The sequence below is a fragment of the Indicator indicator genome, chromosome Z (genome assembly GCF_027791375.1).
Source record: "Indicator indicator isolate 239-I01 chromosome Z, UM_Iind_1.1, whole genome shotgun sequence".
NCBI classification, from domain to species: domain Eukaryota; kingdom Metazoa; phylum Chordata; class Aves; order Piciformes; family Indicatoridae; genus Indicator; species Indicator indicator.
The window spans coordinates 39,045,480-39,062,431 of record NC_072053.1 but is presented as its reverse complement, the minus strand read 5'-3'; the positions used below and the strand labels follow the sequence as shown (position 1 = coordinate 39,062,431).

At 37.8% G+C, this 16,952-nt stretch overlaps 1 protein-coding gene across 2 annotated transcripts in view; it reads right to left on the bottom strand.

Annotated features, from left to right (window-relative positions):
• Window positions 1–16,952, bottom strand: part of JAK2 (Janus kinase 2) — a 53,879-nt gene that overhangs the window by 18,295 nt on the left and 18,632 nt on the right. For both annotated transcript variants that reach the window (XM_054397341.1, XM_054397340.1), the window contains 11 exons: window positions 15,691–15,848; window positions 14,338–14,449; window positions 11,572–11,758; window positions 10,180–10,307; window positions 9,505–9,639; window positions 7,626–7,713; window positions 5,593–5,720; window positions 4,728–4,866; window positions 3,367–3,518; window positions 1,492–1,642; window positions 678–814 (listed from right to left, as the gene is read on the bottom strand). In XM_054397341.1, coding sequence (XP_054253316.1) covers window positions 678–814; window positions 1,492–1,642; window positions 3,367–3,518; window positions 4,728–4,866; window positions 5,593–5,720; window positions 7,626–7,713; window positions 9,505–9,639; window positions 10,180–10,307; window positions 11,572–11,758; window positions 14,338–14,449; window positions 15,691–15,848 — 1,515 coding nt within the window. The remainder of the gene's footprint in view (window positions 1–677; window positions 815–1,491; window positions 1,643–3,366; window positions 3,519–4,727; window positions 4,867–5,592; window positions 5,721–7,625; window positions 7,714–9,504; window positions 9,640–10,179; window positions 10,308–11,571; window positions 11,759–14,337; window positions 14,450–15,690; window positions 15,849–16,952) is intronic.

Sequence of the window (16,952 nt, the reverse complement as noted above, 5' to 3'; positions counted from 1 at the left end):
TAACCAAACATCTGCAAATAGAAATTTGCTTTCAGGCTTGCTTTAACTAGTACTTGGAGTCAAAAGAATATATAACCATCATGTCAACGAAAAAACAAACTAGCAAGGAAACATTTTGGAAAAATGGTACTTGGCGAAGATTTGCCGGCTGCATTTTTTCATCTGTCTAAGCATGTTTTCACACAGCTGGGATGCAATGACTTGCAAAACTAGTAATCAAGTACTGATTTCTAAAGCTCAAAAAGTTCATAGCCTACATGTATATCAATGATGTTATCAAATTTAGGGACTGAATATGCAGACTTCTCAGAATATGTATGCAGAAAAAAAACCCCAACCACACTAGCTCTACACAGGGCTGCTCCAGCACAGTTTAAAATGAATACTAAGTGTAAAGGTGAGGGGGAAATAAATAATGACAGATGTCACTCTACTGAAAAAGATGTCAGCTTTTTGGTGCCACTGGATTCTTTTGTAGAGGTCAGCTATCTTTCTCCTAACGATATGGTGAAACTGAAAATTATCTAAGAAGGACCTGCACATTGTGGTCAAATATGACGGAATTATTAATTTCTGTAACAGAAGTTTCAGTGTAAATAATGTGTAGGGGGTCATCAGAAGGTAACTGAAAAAGAGAGTCAATTCCTAGGAAATCAGAGAATTCTGAAACACCGTACCTTGCCAAGTTGCTGTAAAAACTTAAGATGCCTTTCCTCAAATTGTGTGGGGTCCCGATCTTCAAAAGCACCAGAAAATCCAAGTGCTCCAATTCTCATATTTGGCAACATATCACTTTCCGTCAGTAGCTCATAATCTGAGAGGTAGGAGGAAGAAGAAAAAAGAGAAAGGGAAAGGGAGGCACAGAGAAACGAATGAGAGATTGAAGAAACATCACCATCACAGCATGTTCTACCTTTGCTTGGCATACCCCAAGCTCAGCAGGATATTAACTACCTTCCTTTCTATATAGCAATAAGCAGTGAAAGACTAAGATGTGTTCCAAAAATGCAAATAGCTTGTCTTGACTTATAACAAGAGTTGCTTTAACTTTTCAACATTCTTTTTTCGTAGGCCTATTGTACTTCAAATGTAGCAGCTGCTGTGGAACGCACCAGTATGTCAGAGGGGATAAATGTAAATTACACAAAGGCTTGTGATAAGACGTGTCTTCTACTTGGAAAAAGAAAGATGCTGATTTAATTTATTGGGAAAAAAAAACAGTCACAAACATAACATACTTGGTTAATAGACTGGAGTGTTTGGGACAGACATTAATCAAACCAGAAAACTGCTTTGAATCCAATACTAACTTTCAATGTGCTCTCTTTTCTAATAAGCTAAAAAGCAGTAACTTACTTCCTTCTGAGTTCAGGATTTCCTTTGTATGTCAGTGTTGTTGTATGTCAATGCACCAAGAAAGAAGACACCACAGGGAAATGAACCAGTAAGGACCAGGATTTTTTCTGTTGCGTTCTTGTGTCACAGACTCACCTGGAGTGAACAAACTGTTCAAGTCACGTATGATTGCTCTAAATGAAGGCCTAAAATCTGGCTCATAATCCATACAGTTGTTTATAAGGTTTGCTAGTTCTGTCCAGTTGGGGGCAGGAAGCTGGTGCCTATCTTCATAAAACTGCAGTTTCTGGAGTTAAACAGATAAAAGCCATTTTAATATAAAACCATGGGGAAGAGTGGAACTTCTCACCAGAGCAGCCAAAAATGCAGCTCTCAACTTAGACTTGTTATCTCACCAAACACACATTCAACCTATTTACATCAAAAGCAAAGGCTGGCAATGTATCAAGACTAGCCTAATTCAGAGTAATCAGAAATTCCAAGTCAGTTCCTTGGGAAAGATAAGAAAACAGTGAAAGATTACGAGAAAGCCAATACCCCCCCTTTATAGGTAATTTTATAAAAGCTTAACTGAACTGAGTCCAGCAGAAAATTCTGTGAGCTCACTGAGCTCCTCAAGCTGCTAGAAGCTTCATGAGTATTATGAAAAAAATGTGGATTACTACAGGAGAGGAAGGCAATTTCTGAAATCTTTCACTCTTTCACTTGCTCTCTCTCTCTATATATATACACACACAGAGAGAGACAGACAGATATAGATATGCACTTACACCTCTCCCTCTCTCTGGCTAGGCCTAGGCAGACCTAGATTGGAGCAGCACAGCCAAGAAATCAGAAGAGGATTTGTGAGAAGGCTAACAGTCCATTTACGTAAAATAATACTACAAATATTTTTTTCCTCAATGTAGTAAAGGAAATAATCTCTTTGCTCCCAACCAAGGAAACAAATATGTAAGAAATGCTGTTTTTCAGCAATGTGTCCCCTTCCACACCCTGCCACTAGTTGAGACAGAATTGGTATTTCTGGTTTAGTTAAGATAGTCAGTTGTCTTCATGGAAAAAGAAAATCTTACAGTATTTAATATGTTCAATTACTAGCATAATGTCAATTAAAATCCAAGTACATTGCTAGAAATACCTTTTGTTTAAAGCTAAAAGCTATACATTACTGCAACAAAGTAACAGAAACATGTCATAACAATGTCATAACCAGCAGTTATCACGGACTGTTAGAGATTGGAAGGACCTCCAGAGAATGAATCCAACTGCCCCTGCCAAAGCAGGATCTCCTAGGGTAGTTTGCACAGGAATCCATCCAGGTAGGTTTTGAAAGTCTCCAGAGAAGGAGGCTCCACAACCTCTCTGGGCAGCCTGTTCCAGTGCTCCATCACCCTCTCTGTAAAGAAGTTTCTCCTCACATTGAGGTGAAATCTTCTATGTTCAAATTTGTATCCTCCATTGTTCCTTGACTTATTACTGTGCACCACTGAAAAGAGCCTGGCCCCCTCCACTTGACACCCACCCCTCAGATATTTACAGACATTGATCAGATCCCCTCTCAGTCTTCTCAAGACTAAATAGCCTCAGGTCTCTCAGTCTCTCTTTGTAGGAGAGATGCTCAAGTCCCCTAATCGTCCTTGTGGCTCTCTGTTGGATTCTCTCCATCAGTTCCCTGTCTCTCTTGAACTGGGGAGCCCAAAACTGGACAGGGTATTGCAGGTGTGGTCTCATGAGGACAGAGTAGAGGGGGAGAAGAACCTCCCTAGACCTGCTGGACACACTTTTCTTGAGGCACCCCAGGAATTCTGTATTTCGTCCCCACAAAAATCAAAACAAACAAGAAACAAACCTCAAATGGTCACCTTGGATCATTATTTACAAGTGCAAATGTCATTTTCCTACATTGGTATGGGCCACGCCACTTTACATGCTGATGTAGTTACACCAGGAGGACGACTTCAATTAGAATATCCAAAGAACTGTTACGACTGCAAACTCAGGAGCACTTACTCTTGAAGAATCCAGTGCACTCAGAGGTTTGTCTCCTCCACTGCAGATTTCCCACAACGTAGTTCCAAAACTCCATTTGTCTGTAGCCAGGCTTAATTGTTTGGGATTATCTACACATTCAGGTGGAACCCACGGTATTCTCTCAAGAAGAACTGTGCAATCACACAAAGGAAACAACATGAAGATGAATAACAACAGAAATTTCTGTAACATATGTGATATAATATCTAAGTTATTGTTCCTGACTGAAAAAAGAACCTACAGAATACAGATAGTGGAGAACCATTAGTTTTATTGTAAAGTAAGCCTAGTGTTATAAAATGACCTTAATGTCATTTCCATGTTGCAGTTTTCCTCCAGCTTCTATATTCCCCCAAATGTTATCGAACCAATGAGATGGCAAAGAGCAAGAAGTGCTTCAACAATGGCTGGCATATTATGGTACAGATAAAGTGCCACAACAAGGAACCTCATAACACTTTTAAACTTTTGACTCTGATTACAGTAACAAGTTAAAAGACAGTATTGTACTGATGTAGATTTAGAGCTCCTTAAAAAGAAATCTTGTAAGATTAATGCAGGCTTCCCATTTAAAAAGGGAGAGTTTAAACAGTTTATTGGAAAACAATGACACTGCATTGCTTACAGTCTTTTAAGATGCACTTTTTTTTTTTGGCATGCATAAAATTACCAAGAACAAAATGTGTTCATTTTTCCAAAATTATTAAAAAAGAAAGGTAAAAAATAATAAGTTTACTTCAATTTCATTAGCGTAACAGTTTTGCACTCTTTTCAATACTTTCCATTTAATTAATTCTGCTATTCATAAAGCATTAGAACAGTCTCAATGGCAGATGTTAATCTAGTATTTTTAGCATCATCAAGGGGCTTCAGGTATGCATCAAGAGATGCACTACAGAGAACTGCCAACTGCCAGGCAGAGTTTTCAAAAGAGCATTTACTTTCAGCTCTGAAAGCTTCTCAAGCTATAAAATTGTCTTAATCAATAACAGGACACAAAGTCCAGCAGCTATCTGTGGACACACATGGTACATTCATGGTACATTATAGTATACTAGTAGCAGTATCAGTAAAAAGAAAAATGAAAATGAGCACAGTAGGAAACAAACCCATCACACAACAGAGTTGTGTCTTTATTTCCAGTAGCTATTTGCTGATAAAGAAGATACACTCAAAACTGCTGACTAGAACCTGCAGAGTTTACTGGAAAGTGATAGATGGATGAAGGAATTTACTATAACAGAAGTACCATAGGTAGTAGTCAGAAAACCATCCCAACAAACTCAAACTTATTTTTCAAGTCAGAAGCCTTAAACAAGAAAGATGAAATAAGGACTTACTGTCTCTTGGCAACACTGTAATACTGATGCCAGGATCACTTAGTTTTATAAATGGAAGGTTTCCAGACTTCCTGTCTTCCTCTCTGATAAGCAAGATGTTTTTTGCACAGACATTCCCATGAACAAGGCCTTTGTCCTCCTATGAATAGAAATGCATATTTCATATACTCCCTGTGAAGTATTATGGTTTAAGAGTTGAATCAAGACTTTACATCATTAGGAAAACATCAGCACAAAAAATGACCACAGATTAAATTGATCAGATCTCAGACATTTCACCAGGTCCTCTCAGAGCTATAGCTGCTACCCAATTTTCATTCAGTTTCAAGTTTAATACTATTTGATAGATGTCAAACTCAGAAGAATACTGATCCATCAGTATGATCCGTGTAAAAAGAATAAGAACATTTAGACTCGGTTAAAGGGATGAGTCATCTAATCCTATATCCGGCCTTGAGTAACGGCCTTTATGCTGAATCAGAACCAAATCCACAAAAAGATTAGGACAGGACAAGGTTTCCCCCACCCAGTGGTTAACTACTAACACTACATCATGAGAGCTGCGGTGGGAAAAAACAGGAAGAACTAATCGTTGATGGGGTGGGGAGAGGAAGGGAAGAATGTTTATGGGACACGCGTTTTCATTTCACAGTAGAACATAAAATATCAAAAAAGAATGGGAAATTCAATTACACTTTGTGCAAGATATAAAGGTCTGTCTTCAGCTATACACTCTCTGGTATATGCCCCATCTATTTTAAATACACACACCCACCCCAGTTTCAAGAAGCTCAGCCATTCTACATGTATTATCCCAAAACACTTGAGTTTGGCCATTAATAAAACTGAAGAATAAACTACTTACCAGGAAATGCATGGCTAAAGCCAGTTGTTTGGCTACTTCCAGCTTCCACAAGATATTGATAGCATTTTTGTTCTTTTTCAAGTAAGTATCCAAGGATCCAAATTTTACATATTCTTGTACAAGGATGTCTGATTTAAAATATTAAAATGAATAACAATGAAAACAAACAACAAATAATGGAATTTCAGGACAGATTGGTTACTTCAGTAATACCTATCTACAGATTGAAAGTTATAAGATCTTTGAGTATTGCCACAAGTATTCTACATTGTTTATACTTTTGCAGGGTGTGGATGTTTGTCTAATTTCTTCTCAAAGGCAAAGTTACTAGATTTAATACTTTTGTACAGAATAGTTTTCCACCTTAATGAATCCCGAGAACATTCTTCCTCCCTCACTTAACAAGATCTGATAAAGCGTAACAGTGATCAAAACAGAGAGTTAAACATTCAAGTCATTCACTTCATAGTTATTTAAAATCTACATTCTTAGTGAAAAATACAATGCTTTGCTGACAAAACATACTCTTCTGGAAACCAGAGTGATATCTGCACTAAAACCAAGTGCACATATGTATGCCATATGCCTCTAGGCAGACATCCAGTGAACAGCCCAAGAAACAGCATTAGTTTCACAGTACTGCACAGTCTTCATCAGTTTCAATATAACAAGATGCTCACACTGCACTGCTTCTCATTTAGACACTAAAGACCTGACAAGTCTTGGTATTATATTTGGTTGTAACAAACCGATTTATATATCGAGTCCATTTTATAGACAGCAAACTTCTTACATTATGTGAAGCAAAGTTCATCAAATCTGTACATGAAGTGTGTAACCAAGAGAAAAATAACAGCCTCTCTTCCTATTTCCTAGTAACTGCCTCTTACCAAACTGTAGTAAGCCTCCAGAAATAGAGCTGTCTGTGATGGGTAACTGACCTAAAGGATTTTAGATTTTTTTTTTTAATATACACTTGACCTACCTGAAATCTTCTATATAATCCCTATGCACAGTAAAACACAAACTACAAAAAAACAACAAAACAAAACCAACCAAACAAACCCCCCCCAACCCCTGCCAAAAAAACCCCAAACCAAAACAAACAAAAATTCCCCCAAAAGAAACAAACCAACAAACCCCACAAAACCAAAACACAACAAAAATGAATGGACATTTTTATGAAGACCCAGACTAACAAATTCTTGAACAAACATGGTGGTGTGCCTTTTCCAGCCTCCTAAGAGAAGCAACTCCTGATACAGAATCCACCCTCCCTTTTGCAAATTCTCTCTCTCTTACTGCAGGTAACAGTCTACATAACATGCTTACATAGTTATGCTTCCTTTCATTTGAAATTTCTATCAACAGAAAAAAGAAAAAATATCTAGGGCAAACTGTATTTCAGGTGTCACAATGCAGTAAGCTAAACTGAAAATGCAATCTATCTCTGTACATAATGCAAGGACTTCATTAAGATTTTGCAGTTGAAACAATGGGGCCTCAAATTTTCAGAATCATATCTCTAAATCAAACTTCCCAATGTTGTGTTTGTGCTCATGAAGTCAGCACATGGGTGGGTAAGGTTTCTCTCTTTCTGAGCAGAATAAAAAAAAAAATATTTGAGTAGCCAAGCACTTCCCTTTCTAGCTAACCACAGCTGATACAATGTAAAGATGCGATTCTTCTGGCACTTCAAAAGCTTGTTTCAGCATTTCAGCAAACTTTTTCAAAGGCGAGATTTTCAGATACAACAGACATGACTGTGAGCCACTGACAGAGATTACTACTCAGACTAACTGCAGTTAAACAATTTTTCTGTCGTCTTTGTTATCACTGTATTAACTAGTTCTCAGATACCAAGACTACTACTACTGCCATGTGAACACATATTGGGTGTCCAACTAGCATGACAAGTTGTCTTGTTTTGTTCCTTTGTTGTTTTTTCCCCCCTGCTTCTACCCAGAACCAATGACAAAATCTAACGGCAGTTGCATAAAGTTAGTACAAAAAGGTAATTAACTTCTACTTACTCTCCTCTCCACACACGCAGACTCCATAATTTAACACCAAATGTTTGTAAGAAAGCTGGCTCATCATACTTGCTGCCTCAAAGAAGGACTTCGAGGAAGGAGAGATTGAGAGAGAACAAATGTCAGTGAAAACAAATACCCAAAACATTACAGGATTTATAATACATTTATTATAACCACGTGCATTCAAAACACAACATTTCAACCTCCATCTCATTGCAAAGACCCCATGTAACACATTTATATTGTTTGTAGCTGCCTCAGCTTTGTGGGGTTTTTTTAGTGTTTCTAGTTTGTTGGGTTTCCCCCTCCCTCCCCATAACTGATAATCCCAACATTCCAGAGACGTTAGAAACCTCTTTTTCTGCAGGCAAGTGTATCTCAACATTTTAAAAAGGATCATCGCTTCCATTCAGTTAACTAAGTAAAGTAAAACACAAAGTCATGATGCACTGAATTTATTCTTTCATAATGCACTATTACATTTCCAATTCATTTCTTCATAGCACAGTATAAAGTTAGAATAATTCTTGGCTTTTAGCACTCATCCACTACTAAAATACCTTACCTAACCTTGACAGGAAGGTTGCAGATGCTTTTATTTCCTTAGTAATTTTTTATTCTCTTCAGTGGCATCTCCAACTACACTTGCTTATGTACTGGTTATTCACAGAACACAAGGTCAAAATTAACACATTTTCCTTCAGGTGCCTATATTTGTATTTCTGTATTCCCAGTCCTTTCTGCAACTAATTTTCACTTACATTTAGAATGTAAGCGTATTACTCAGCTTATTAAAATAACAACGTGGGTTCTTTATTGTTTTCAATTGTCCAAAGAGTACACTTACATTGATTATGAGTATTAGCTATCTAAACGTTTTCTTTTTTCCTGACATTTTCATATAGATCCACCTTCAGTAATTTAAATGTTGAGTAAACAATGGACAACTAGAATAATTAGAAATTCTATAAAGTTACATAATCACAGTAAACTCAAAACTAAAAGACAGAAGATTTAGACCAGATGAAGAAATTTCTATGCTGAGGTTGGTGAAACACTGTCCCAGGTTGCCCAGAAAGTGGTAAATGCCCCAATCCCTGGAAACATTCCAGTTCAGGTTGTTTGGGTTCTGAGCAACGCCAAGCTCTAGTTGCAGATGTGCCTGCTGACTGCAGAGGGCTTGGACTAGATGCAATTCAAAGGTCCCTTCCCACCCAAACCCAGCTGTGATTAGTCTGAGATTGAAAAGAAAAAAACAGACAGACATATAAAGTTACATTAATATATTAAACACTTCCACATCTTTTTAAACTCTTTAAAGTTGAATTCTCACATATACAATCTTGGGCTCAGATGTACTGCCAGTGTATTAGTTGTGCACAAAGACATTGCAAGCTTGCTCACAGTTTCAAACAGTGAAAGTTTGAGTTTTCACACACGGCAAGTGTTTCATGAATACTTCTAAATTTTTAAAACTTGATGAAAGAATCAGTATGATTCCAAAACACTGAAAAAAACTCTATGGCAATAAAGTAATTTTCCGAAAGTGTTGGTCCCTCATCTGTAGGTAATGAATTCATTGGTAAAGGCAATTCTGTAGCTACACACCTCTCCTGTGGTACTTGCATAGTACAAAGAAGCTGTTCTCTGTCTCACAATGGGTTATCTATGAATTTCCTGACTGCTGGTAGGAAGAGGGGAAATAAAGTACCTTGAGGTATTTCCCAAATACATCCTTGCAATGTCACAAGGCCAAGATTGAGCTTGGCCTGAGACACAACCCTCCACCATGTAAAAAATACTCATTTATTTTAAGAAAAGTAACGCTCAGTGTAGCATGGATAAACATTATATAGCAGCCAAAAACCACACTAACCTCAGAGTAGTTTCTATGCACTTTATCCAGCACTTTTAAAAGAACTTCAGTTTGATGGAGCTGGCCATAGTCTCCCACTTCTTTCCTTATACCTTTGAAAATCTTAGTGAATGTTCCCTGTCCAAGACTCTCCTCCTAAAAGAAGGATGCATATGGGAAAAAAACAAATCAGAAGTTTCTGCCTATTTTGCAAAAGATCTCTTGAACCAAAGTAACTACCCTAAGTAACGCATATGCAAATCTTTACAGCTAGTGAGGCTGAGGGGACAAGGAAGCAATTGTATCAGATACAGCTTAAATCTTTGCTTATTTTGTATCGATTCCTTAAGTATCTCAGAAAACACATCGCTGCAAGAACTAGAGAGGAAAGACTTTCAGTTAAAGACGCATTTAAACATCCCTCTAGACATAAAGCAAACAACTCCTATTGCAGTCTAAAGGACGCTTCTTATTCTTTAAAAAGTAAACCAAAACACAATTACTTGTATTAATGGAAAACAGAAAAAAAAAATAAAAGAAAAAGAAAAATACATTCTTCTCTCTCACAAATCTAAGAAAAGATTACAGCAAAATTTCCTAGCTCAGATAAGGCTTGTTTAAACATATTTTGATTTTTTTTCCAGCTTACATCTGTTATAACCCATCTGCAGTGGAAAAAGCAACTAGAGAACTTACAAATATCAAGTCCTCATTCCGGATTTTGTGAAAGACCATCTGGTTGACATTATTGTGCCTCTGTAGTGTGGGTGATGAAGGTACATCAGAAACAATATTGCTTCTGGAAACTAGGAGATTTGATTTATCTGGGAGAAAAAAGAGGGTGGGGAAAAGAGAAACAAGAGTAAAAACCAATATTACTTCACAAGGATCATTAATGAGAAGTTCTTAATCTAACCAAAAAGAGGTATCACACTGAGGTTAGTTTATTCAAAAAGCCAAAGAGCATTTCATTAAACAAATTCAAAGTCTATTTTTTTCCCCAATCAACAAAAACATTTAGGTTGACTCTGCTATGTTAATTTTAAGTACTCCTACTTTTGACAAACATCCTGTGTTTCCAGTCACAATCATGAATTGATAAAGGAAATATAAGTCACCTTCCTCTTTTATACTTTGAAGTCATTCCGTTAAAAATATGAATATTTTTCTGATGCCTCTTTAAAGCTTTTTGATATTGTTGCCCCAGAAACACTTTAGTGCCTCATTGCCTGATAATTACTAATTATTATTCAAGTCATTTTGAAAAAAGGCTCTCCACTAAGTAGAGCTCTGTTAGTAAAACTAAAGCTGATAGAGACCTATTGTGAGTATATCGGTGCACACACGTGCAATGCCTATTTATTAAATAACTTATACATCTGATGCATGTACGTTTTTTTGTTTCGATGGAAATATACTTAAAAAATAATCCTCTGTAATATGCGTAAGTATTTACTTGTCAAATATTGTCTAAGATCTTAAATCCATTGGCTAATTTCAATAAAAGTTGAGAGAGGTAAAAGTGATAATTTCTTCTCTCAAATTGTTGTTTAAATTAAGATTTGGATAGAAAAAATATTAACTAAGTAGTACTACATACAATAAGCAAAAAAAGAGCAGACGTTATCAGAATTCATAAAGGAGAATGAGACCATGAACATGAGTGCTAGATAAAAATGCGAATTCAAGGAAAATCCATTCCTCTGGCAGGAGGTCTTTTCCACATATATTTTTCATTGTTAAAAATAATTTGAAATCACCCTATGACCTTGGCCTAATTCAGGTAAGATGAATTTTCCTCATGAAGACATGGAAACACCTGTGTTGCTGCACACAATCCGCTGCAATTAAGAAACCATTTTGCTTTGAACTGTGAAGCTGTGAACCGTGATTCTTCCTTGGAAGACCATCTTATAACAAAGTAAAATTTGGCAGACACTAGGACGGAAAGCTATGACCATGAAGATGAACGAACAACTCACACAAACATATTTCCGCTTACCTGAGAGTCATTTAATGTTGATTCGTTTTATAATCTTTAATCGAAAAGTCAGAAATATTTCTGTTCAGAAATAATCTTTCTCTTACCTTTTGGCTTTGGAGGACAGCATTTGGTGAACTGGAAAATTATGCTGTCTGAGCGGACAGTTTCTGTCTGGTAGCAGGTCAACAGATCCTTGAGATTAGCAAAACTTCTCTTGGTTCCACTAAGATTATATTCTCCATTCTCATTTTTTGTAATTAAGCAGTGCTTATAATCAGTGGTATTCTCACGCTGAAGAGATTTTTTTAAAAATAGAACTGATCAATATATTGTATTTGAAGGCTTATTTTAATATATAACACTCTGCCAGACAAAGAAAGTATGCTTCAGCAAAATATTACTGTAATTTGTTATTTTGTTCTCCCTGTGTAATACTGATTCTGAGAAAACATGATTCTACTGCCATCACTGGAATTAGCATGTTAATGCTAAGAAAAACAAATGTTACAAAATCTGCAAAGATGGAGCTGAGGAAAACAGATAATGGATTCTAGGAAAAATCCTTCAGAGCCAGCAAAGCAAGCTTCTTTACCCTTACATTGAATAATATCAACCCAAAATTTTGTTGCAAGCACTAGCCCAAATGCTCACACTCTTTGTTCTTTTAGCAAGCATCTGGGGATCTCAGCTGTGTTTCTGTTTTTCTCTCATCTACAGTACAATTCCAAGCAATTAGCTCCCAGCACAGGTTTTCAATATGCACTAAATTATTTTTACATTGAGTCTTGAAAAGATCCCATTAAACATTTTTAAAGAAGAGGAGCTCTTAATAGTGCTTTCATGGTCCTTCATATCAACAGTGTGGAAAATGTTTTGACAAATTCTGAATCCAAAAAGCCTTCTACAGGCTTCCCAAGAAAGACTCAGAGCAACAACAAAATAATTATGGCTAGGTCACTTAGTAGCAGACTTAACCCACAAGCTTGACCCCCAGACTGATTCTAAGCTTGCTCAGGGACTGATCTCTTAAAATTCGCTACCAAACACCTCACCAACAGGACATAAAACTTCTGTGAAACCGATCTTAAAAGGTCTGTTTGCTTCTCCACTCACACATCAACATTATTTTGTCATTTTCAGAGATGTATGTATTGCTGAAAGTATTTAGCAAGCTTGCTAGCTGGCTACAAACCAGTGTGAAACCCCATGCGTTACCTTCCCTATTTAAAAACCAAAAAGTAGATCTGTTAATTAAAAAAAAGCCCTTCCTTGAAACAAGATCATACATTTATGTAACAGAAATGTTAGAGTACTGTATTATCACTAGTTGCAGTCTCACAGAGCAGAGGTACATCTGTTTCTTTAGCTACATGATCAGATCACCAAAAACTGTATACTCAAGTCTAAATGAGCCCTGTTTGGGACAGGGAAGAAGGGGATGATGGATTGGCAGAAATTCAACTTAAAAAAACCTACACCAAACCTCAAAAAAAAAAAAAACCAAACAATCTGCAAACCACTCTACCACCCAAATTTACTACAGTTCAAAGAGCCATGTCACCAAACCCACAACTCTCAAGCTCTCTTCCCTCCTACCTGTCTGGTTCCCCTAGGCATATGGTGTCATAGTAGGGCCAAAACAGCCCTAGCTCAAACCCAGACAGGCCCTAAGGTGTCTAGACATGGTCCCTCTCTATTCCCTCCTTCCTGAAGAAAGTCAGGGAAATGCAGGAAAAGGAACAAAGGGGACAGGTCCCATGCATGTCTGGTAAACAAGTAGTTTATCTGGGGTACTGGCCACTGCTCCCCCAGAAACAAGACTTCTGTTTCTGCCTTTTATGGCCATAGCCTGGCAGAACCATTTTCATTGGGCAGCTATATGCTGGCTTCAGTTGCCCCTATTGGCCCAAATGGATCTCGGGCAAGACATATATACAGGCTGACTGGTGGCTGCCTTTGCCTTGCCCTTGAACTTTGCTCAAGCCGTGCCTTCCTGGACCTGTCTTGCATGAAGGTGCCTCAAGTTGCCCAGCCCTGCCTCGAGTGCTCGATCCAAAGCCTGGTATAAAGCCAGGAGCCCACACCGCAGCAAGCTGGAGAAGCCATGAGCTTAGGAGCCAAGCCTGCTTCCCTTGCCACTGGAATCGTGCCATGCCTCAGTTTACCCAGGACAAAGCAAGTGCCTGTTGCGAAGAAGTGTTGTAAACTGCCCCCTGAAGCCAGATCAGCCCCAGGACAACGTGGCACCCTTCTTACCAGCAATCTGCCATGCCAGCACTGTATGAGAGCACCCCAAAGCCTCAACAGCTAACACAGCAGCAGCACTCCCCACATGGGTAGAAGAATCAGCTGTGAGTAATGAATTCATTGCCTCTTGGACTAAAAGGTTCTTGTCAAGTCTCCCCCCCCCAAAATGTGGTGAGTGCCATTTTCGCTCCTGGGGACTCTCTCTTTCCATGTTATTTCCTCCCAGTTTGCACAGAATTGTTGTATTTGCCCAAAGACTGCACATTCCCTTTGTAGATGCATATTCCAACCGTACAATGATCCTATTTAATGAGTTTTGGCAATTTTCCATATTAATAAAGGGTTACTAGTATTTTTATTAATACCCGTCTGCCATATCGTTTGTTGGTTAAGTGGGATCCCTTGACATACAGTATGTGTCACCAGCAACTATCCACTAAACAAGTGTTTTGAGATTTTAACAAGACTCTGAAAGCTGTCTGGTCTGAAAGAAGTAGATATAAAATACAAACATCAGACAAACATTGCGAAAAGACAACTCAGAACAATTTACTGATTATGCCATGCTCAAGAATGTAATGCAATAAAGATTACATAGCTACTATGTAAGGTAAGATACAAACCTCTATAGCAAAGGTGAGGAAGTATTTTTTAAAATCTTTAGGACTGCAACGAAGAACGTAGAAACCAGTCTGATTACCCGCCTTCTTCAGCTTATTGATAGCAAAGTCCATGCTATAGCACAAAGAAAATATTTAAAATTGCATAATTTCAAAATCCAGGAGTATCAGAGATCAGCCACTGAGCAATATTATCAGATATCTAAACCAACAATTCAAACTCTGAAGTTTTAAGCTCCCTTTCAGTTAATCTGTCTTTTTATTTTCCAGTATTTAGGGTGGCTTCTTATGCAGAGAAAACAGCATATTAAAAATGAACACTAAAACCACCACAATTACTTGTTTGATGAGAAATCTTACCGTCTAAAAAGGGATTTTCCCCCTAGGCTTATGATAAGACTTTCAGTGTCCTAATAAACAAGCTAAATATTTGCATGGGTGACAAAGGTAATTTTAACTTGGGACAGAAACAACACACAAAGAGGACTTAATGCTTTCTAACCATCTCAGGGAATGACGAATAGAATGGCTTAGGGAAGTCTAGACTAATTGCACAGCCTTCTAAGCAGTCCTACAGAAGGGTCAATTTACAGCAGCAGTCAGTGCAAGAAATGTGATTAGAACTGCATAGGTCTCCACCCCTCTCCTCCCTTCTATCTTCTGAAGGTTGTAGTGGCTATTCTTTCTGTCACTGGGAAATTTACGTAACTATTCTGCGTTAGTTGAGTAGACAGGGTTACTTTCAGGCAACTGATCCTGCATATAACATCTGTCAAGCTTCCTGCAGCTAAAGCAAACACCTATCTTATTCTTTTTAACAAAACATTTCTAGTCTCCTGTGTTTGTTTCTGCAAATGATAAGAATATTACATGAATGATTTAAAAAAATTAAAACAAACAAACAAAAAAGTCAATGAAGGCACTAAATTCTTCCTCTAACAAAATAAACCCAAAACAACAAATCAAGCAAGCAAGAAGACAACATTCCTTAAAAACTGGCTAACAGTTCACTGCAATTCTTGCAGTTAGCTGAATCTGCCTTCTTTGGCAACACAGATTATTAGAGGCTGCAGGGAAAACATGAGATCTTCTGTCTACAACACTGTATGTTGCTGCCATAATAGTAACTATAATTCTGTAAAATCAGCACCATGACTTTTCTGCCATTTTCCATTTATAACACATCAAGAAGGTACTGTATTTTGTGATATAAAAATAAGAGGAAAACAAGAAAATTTTATGTTACATAAATGAAATGAACACATTATTTTAAGATGTCCATCCCTGTCCACAATCAACTAAAATTATTCTTTCAAAAATAGTATTGCCTTGTTACATTGCTAAAAAATTGCTTACAAAATTGGTCCATGGCAGTTGCTTTGGATGTTTTCAAGGACTGAGGGTGGTGCTACTTCTTTACAGAGATAATGGTGAGCATCCGCAGTTAATCTGTAATATCCATCAATTAATGATACAAAGGAGAGAGCTTCTCTTAATGACTGAAATTCAGCCTCCTGTTAAATTGCCAGGGGAGAATGGGTTGGGGGTGGGGAAGAAAGAGTGTTGGTTGGAAGGACAGGGAGGTAGAGAGAGAGAGAGAGAGAGAGAGAGAGAGAATTTCTATTTTTAATAGGCAACACAATTTCTGGATATGGTAATGATAAAAAAGATGCATGCATACATTAAAGGTATTCTGATTGCTTTTCACTCTTGTTTGTACAGTTCTGCATTCCTTGTGCTGAACAAATTTGCCCATGACACTGGGGATACACTTAGTGCCTTCAAACTCCTTACTAAGAGAGGGCCTAGAAACGATTCTCTTTTCAGCTGCTTCAACATGATCAGAAACTCCACACAAAATCAGCTACCTTAGTCAAACCCATGTATCCTGTGTACAGTACATTTCTGTAATGAATTCTGCCAGCTGAGTAACAGGTTAAGTCAAGTCCCAAATTCTAATTTACACATCAGCTAATTGTGGTGTGCAAACTATCCACAAACAAACCACAAGCAGAACAGCAGCTACTGCACTTTTCCCCAGCTTTGCCTTGCTCTTCAGTAGCTGTTTTAGACAAGTTCTTGGAAAGTCACTTTTACCTTAAGAAGAATGTGGAGCCAAGTACCTAACTAACACTATTGAGAATTTTAAAGAGATTGTTAATAGCTCAGATTAAGGAAGCCTCCTCCCCCAATCAGAAATATTATTGCACCCTCAGGATCACAGATGAACATCACAGATATTCCAGCTACTCTTATGTTTGAACAATGTCTTGAAAGAATTTCAAATTCATTATTTCACTTGGGTCAGAGTAATTCTCATTATCAGCACAGGCTGGGGGATAAGGTAGCAAAAGAAAGCAGCTCTGCAGAAAAGGACTCAGGAGTTCTGGTGGATGAGAAGCTGGACATGAGCCAATAGCATGCACTTGCAGTCCAGAAGGCCAACTGCATCCTGGGCTGCAACAAAAGAAGCATAGCCAGCAGGTCAAGAGAGGCGATACCTCCACTTTGCTTCAGTAAGACCCCTCCTGCATTACTCTGCCCAGTTCTGGAGCCCTCATCATAGGAAGTATGAGGACCTGATGAAGCAGGTCCAGAGAAGGGCCACAGAGATGATC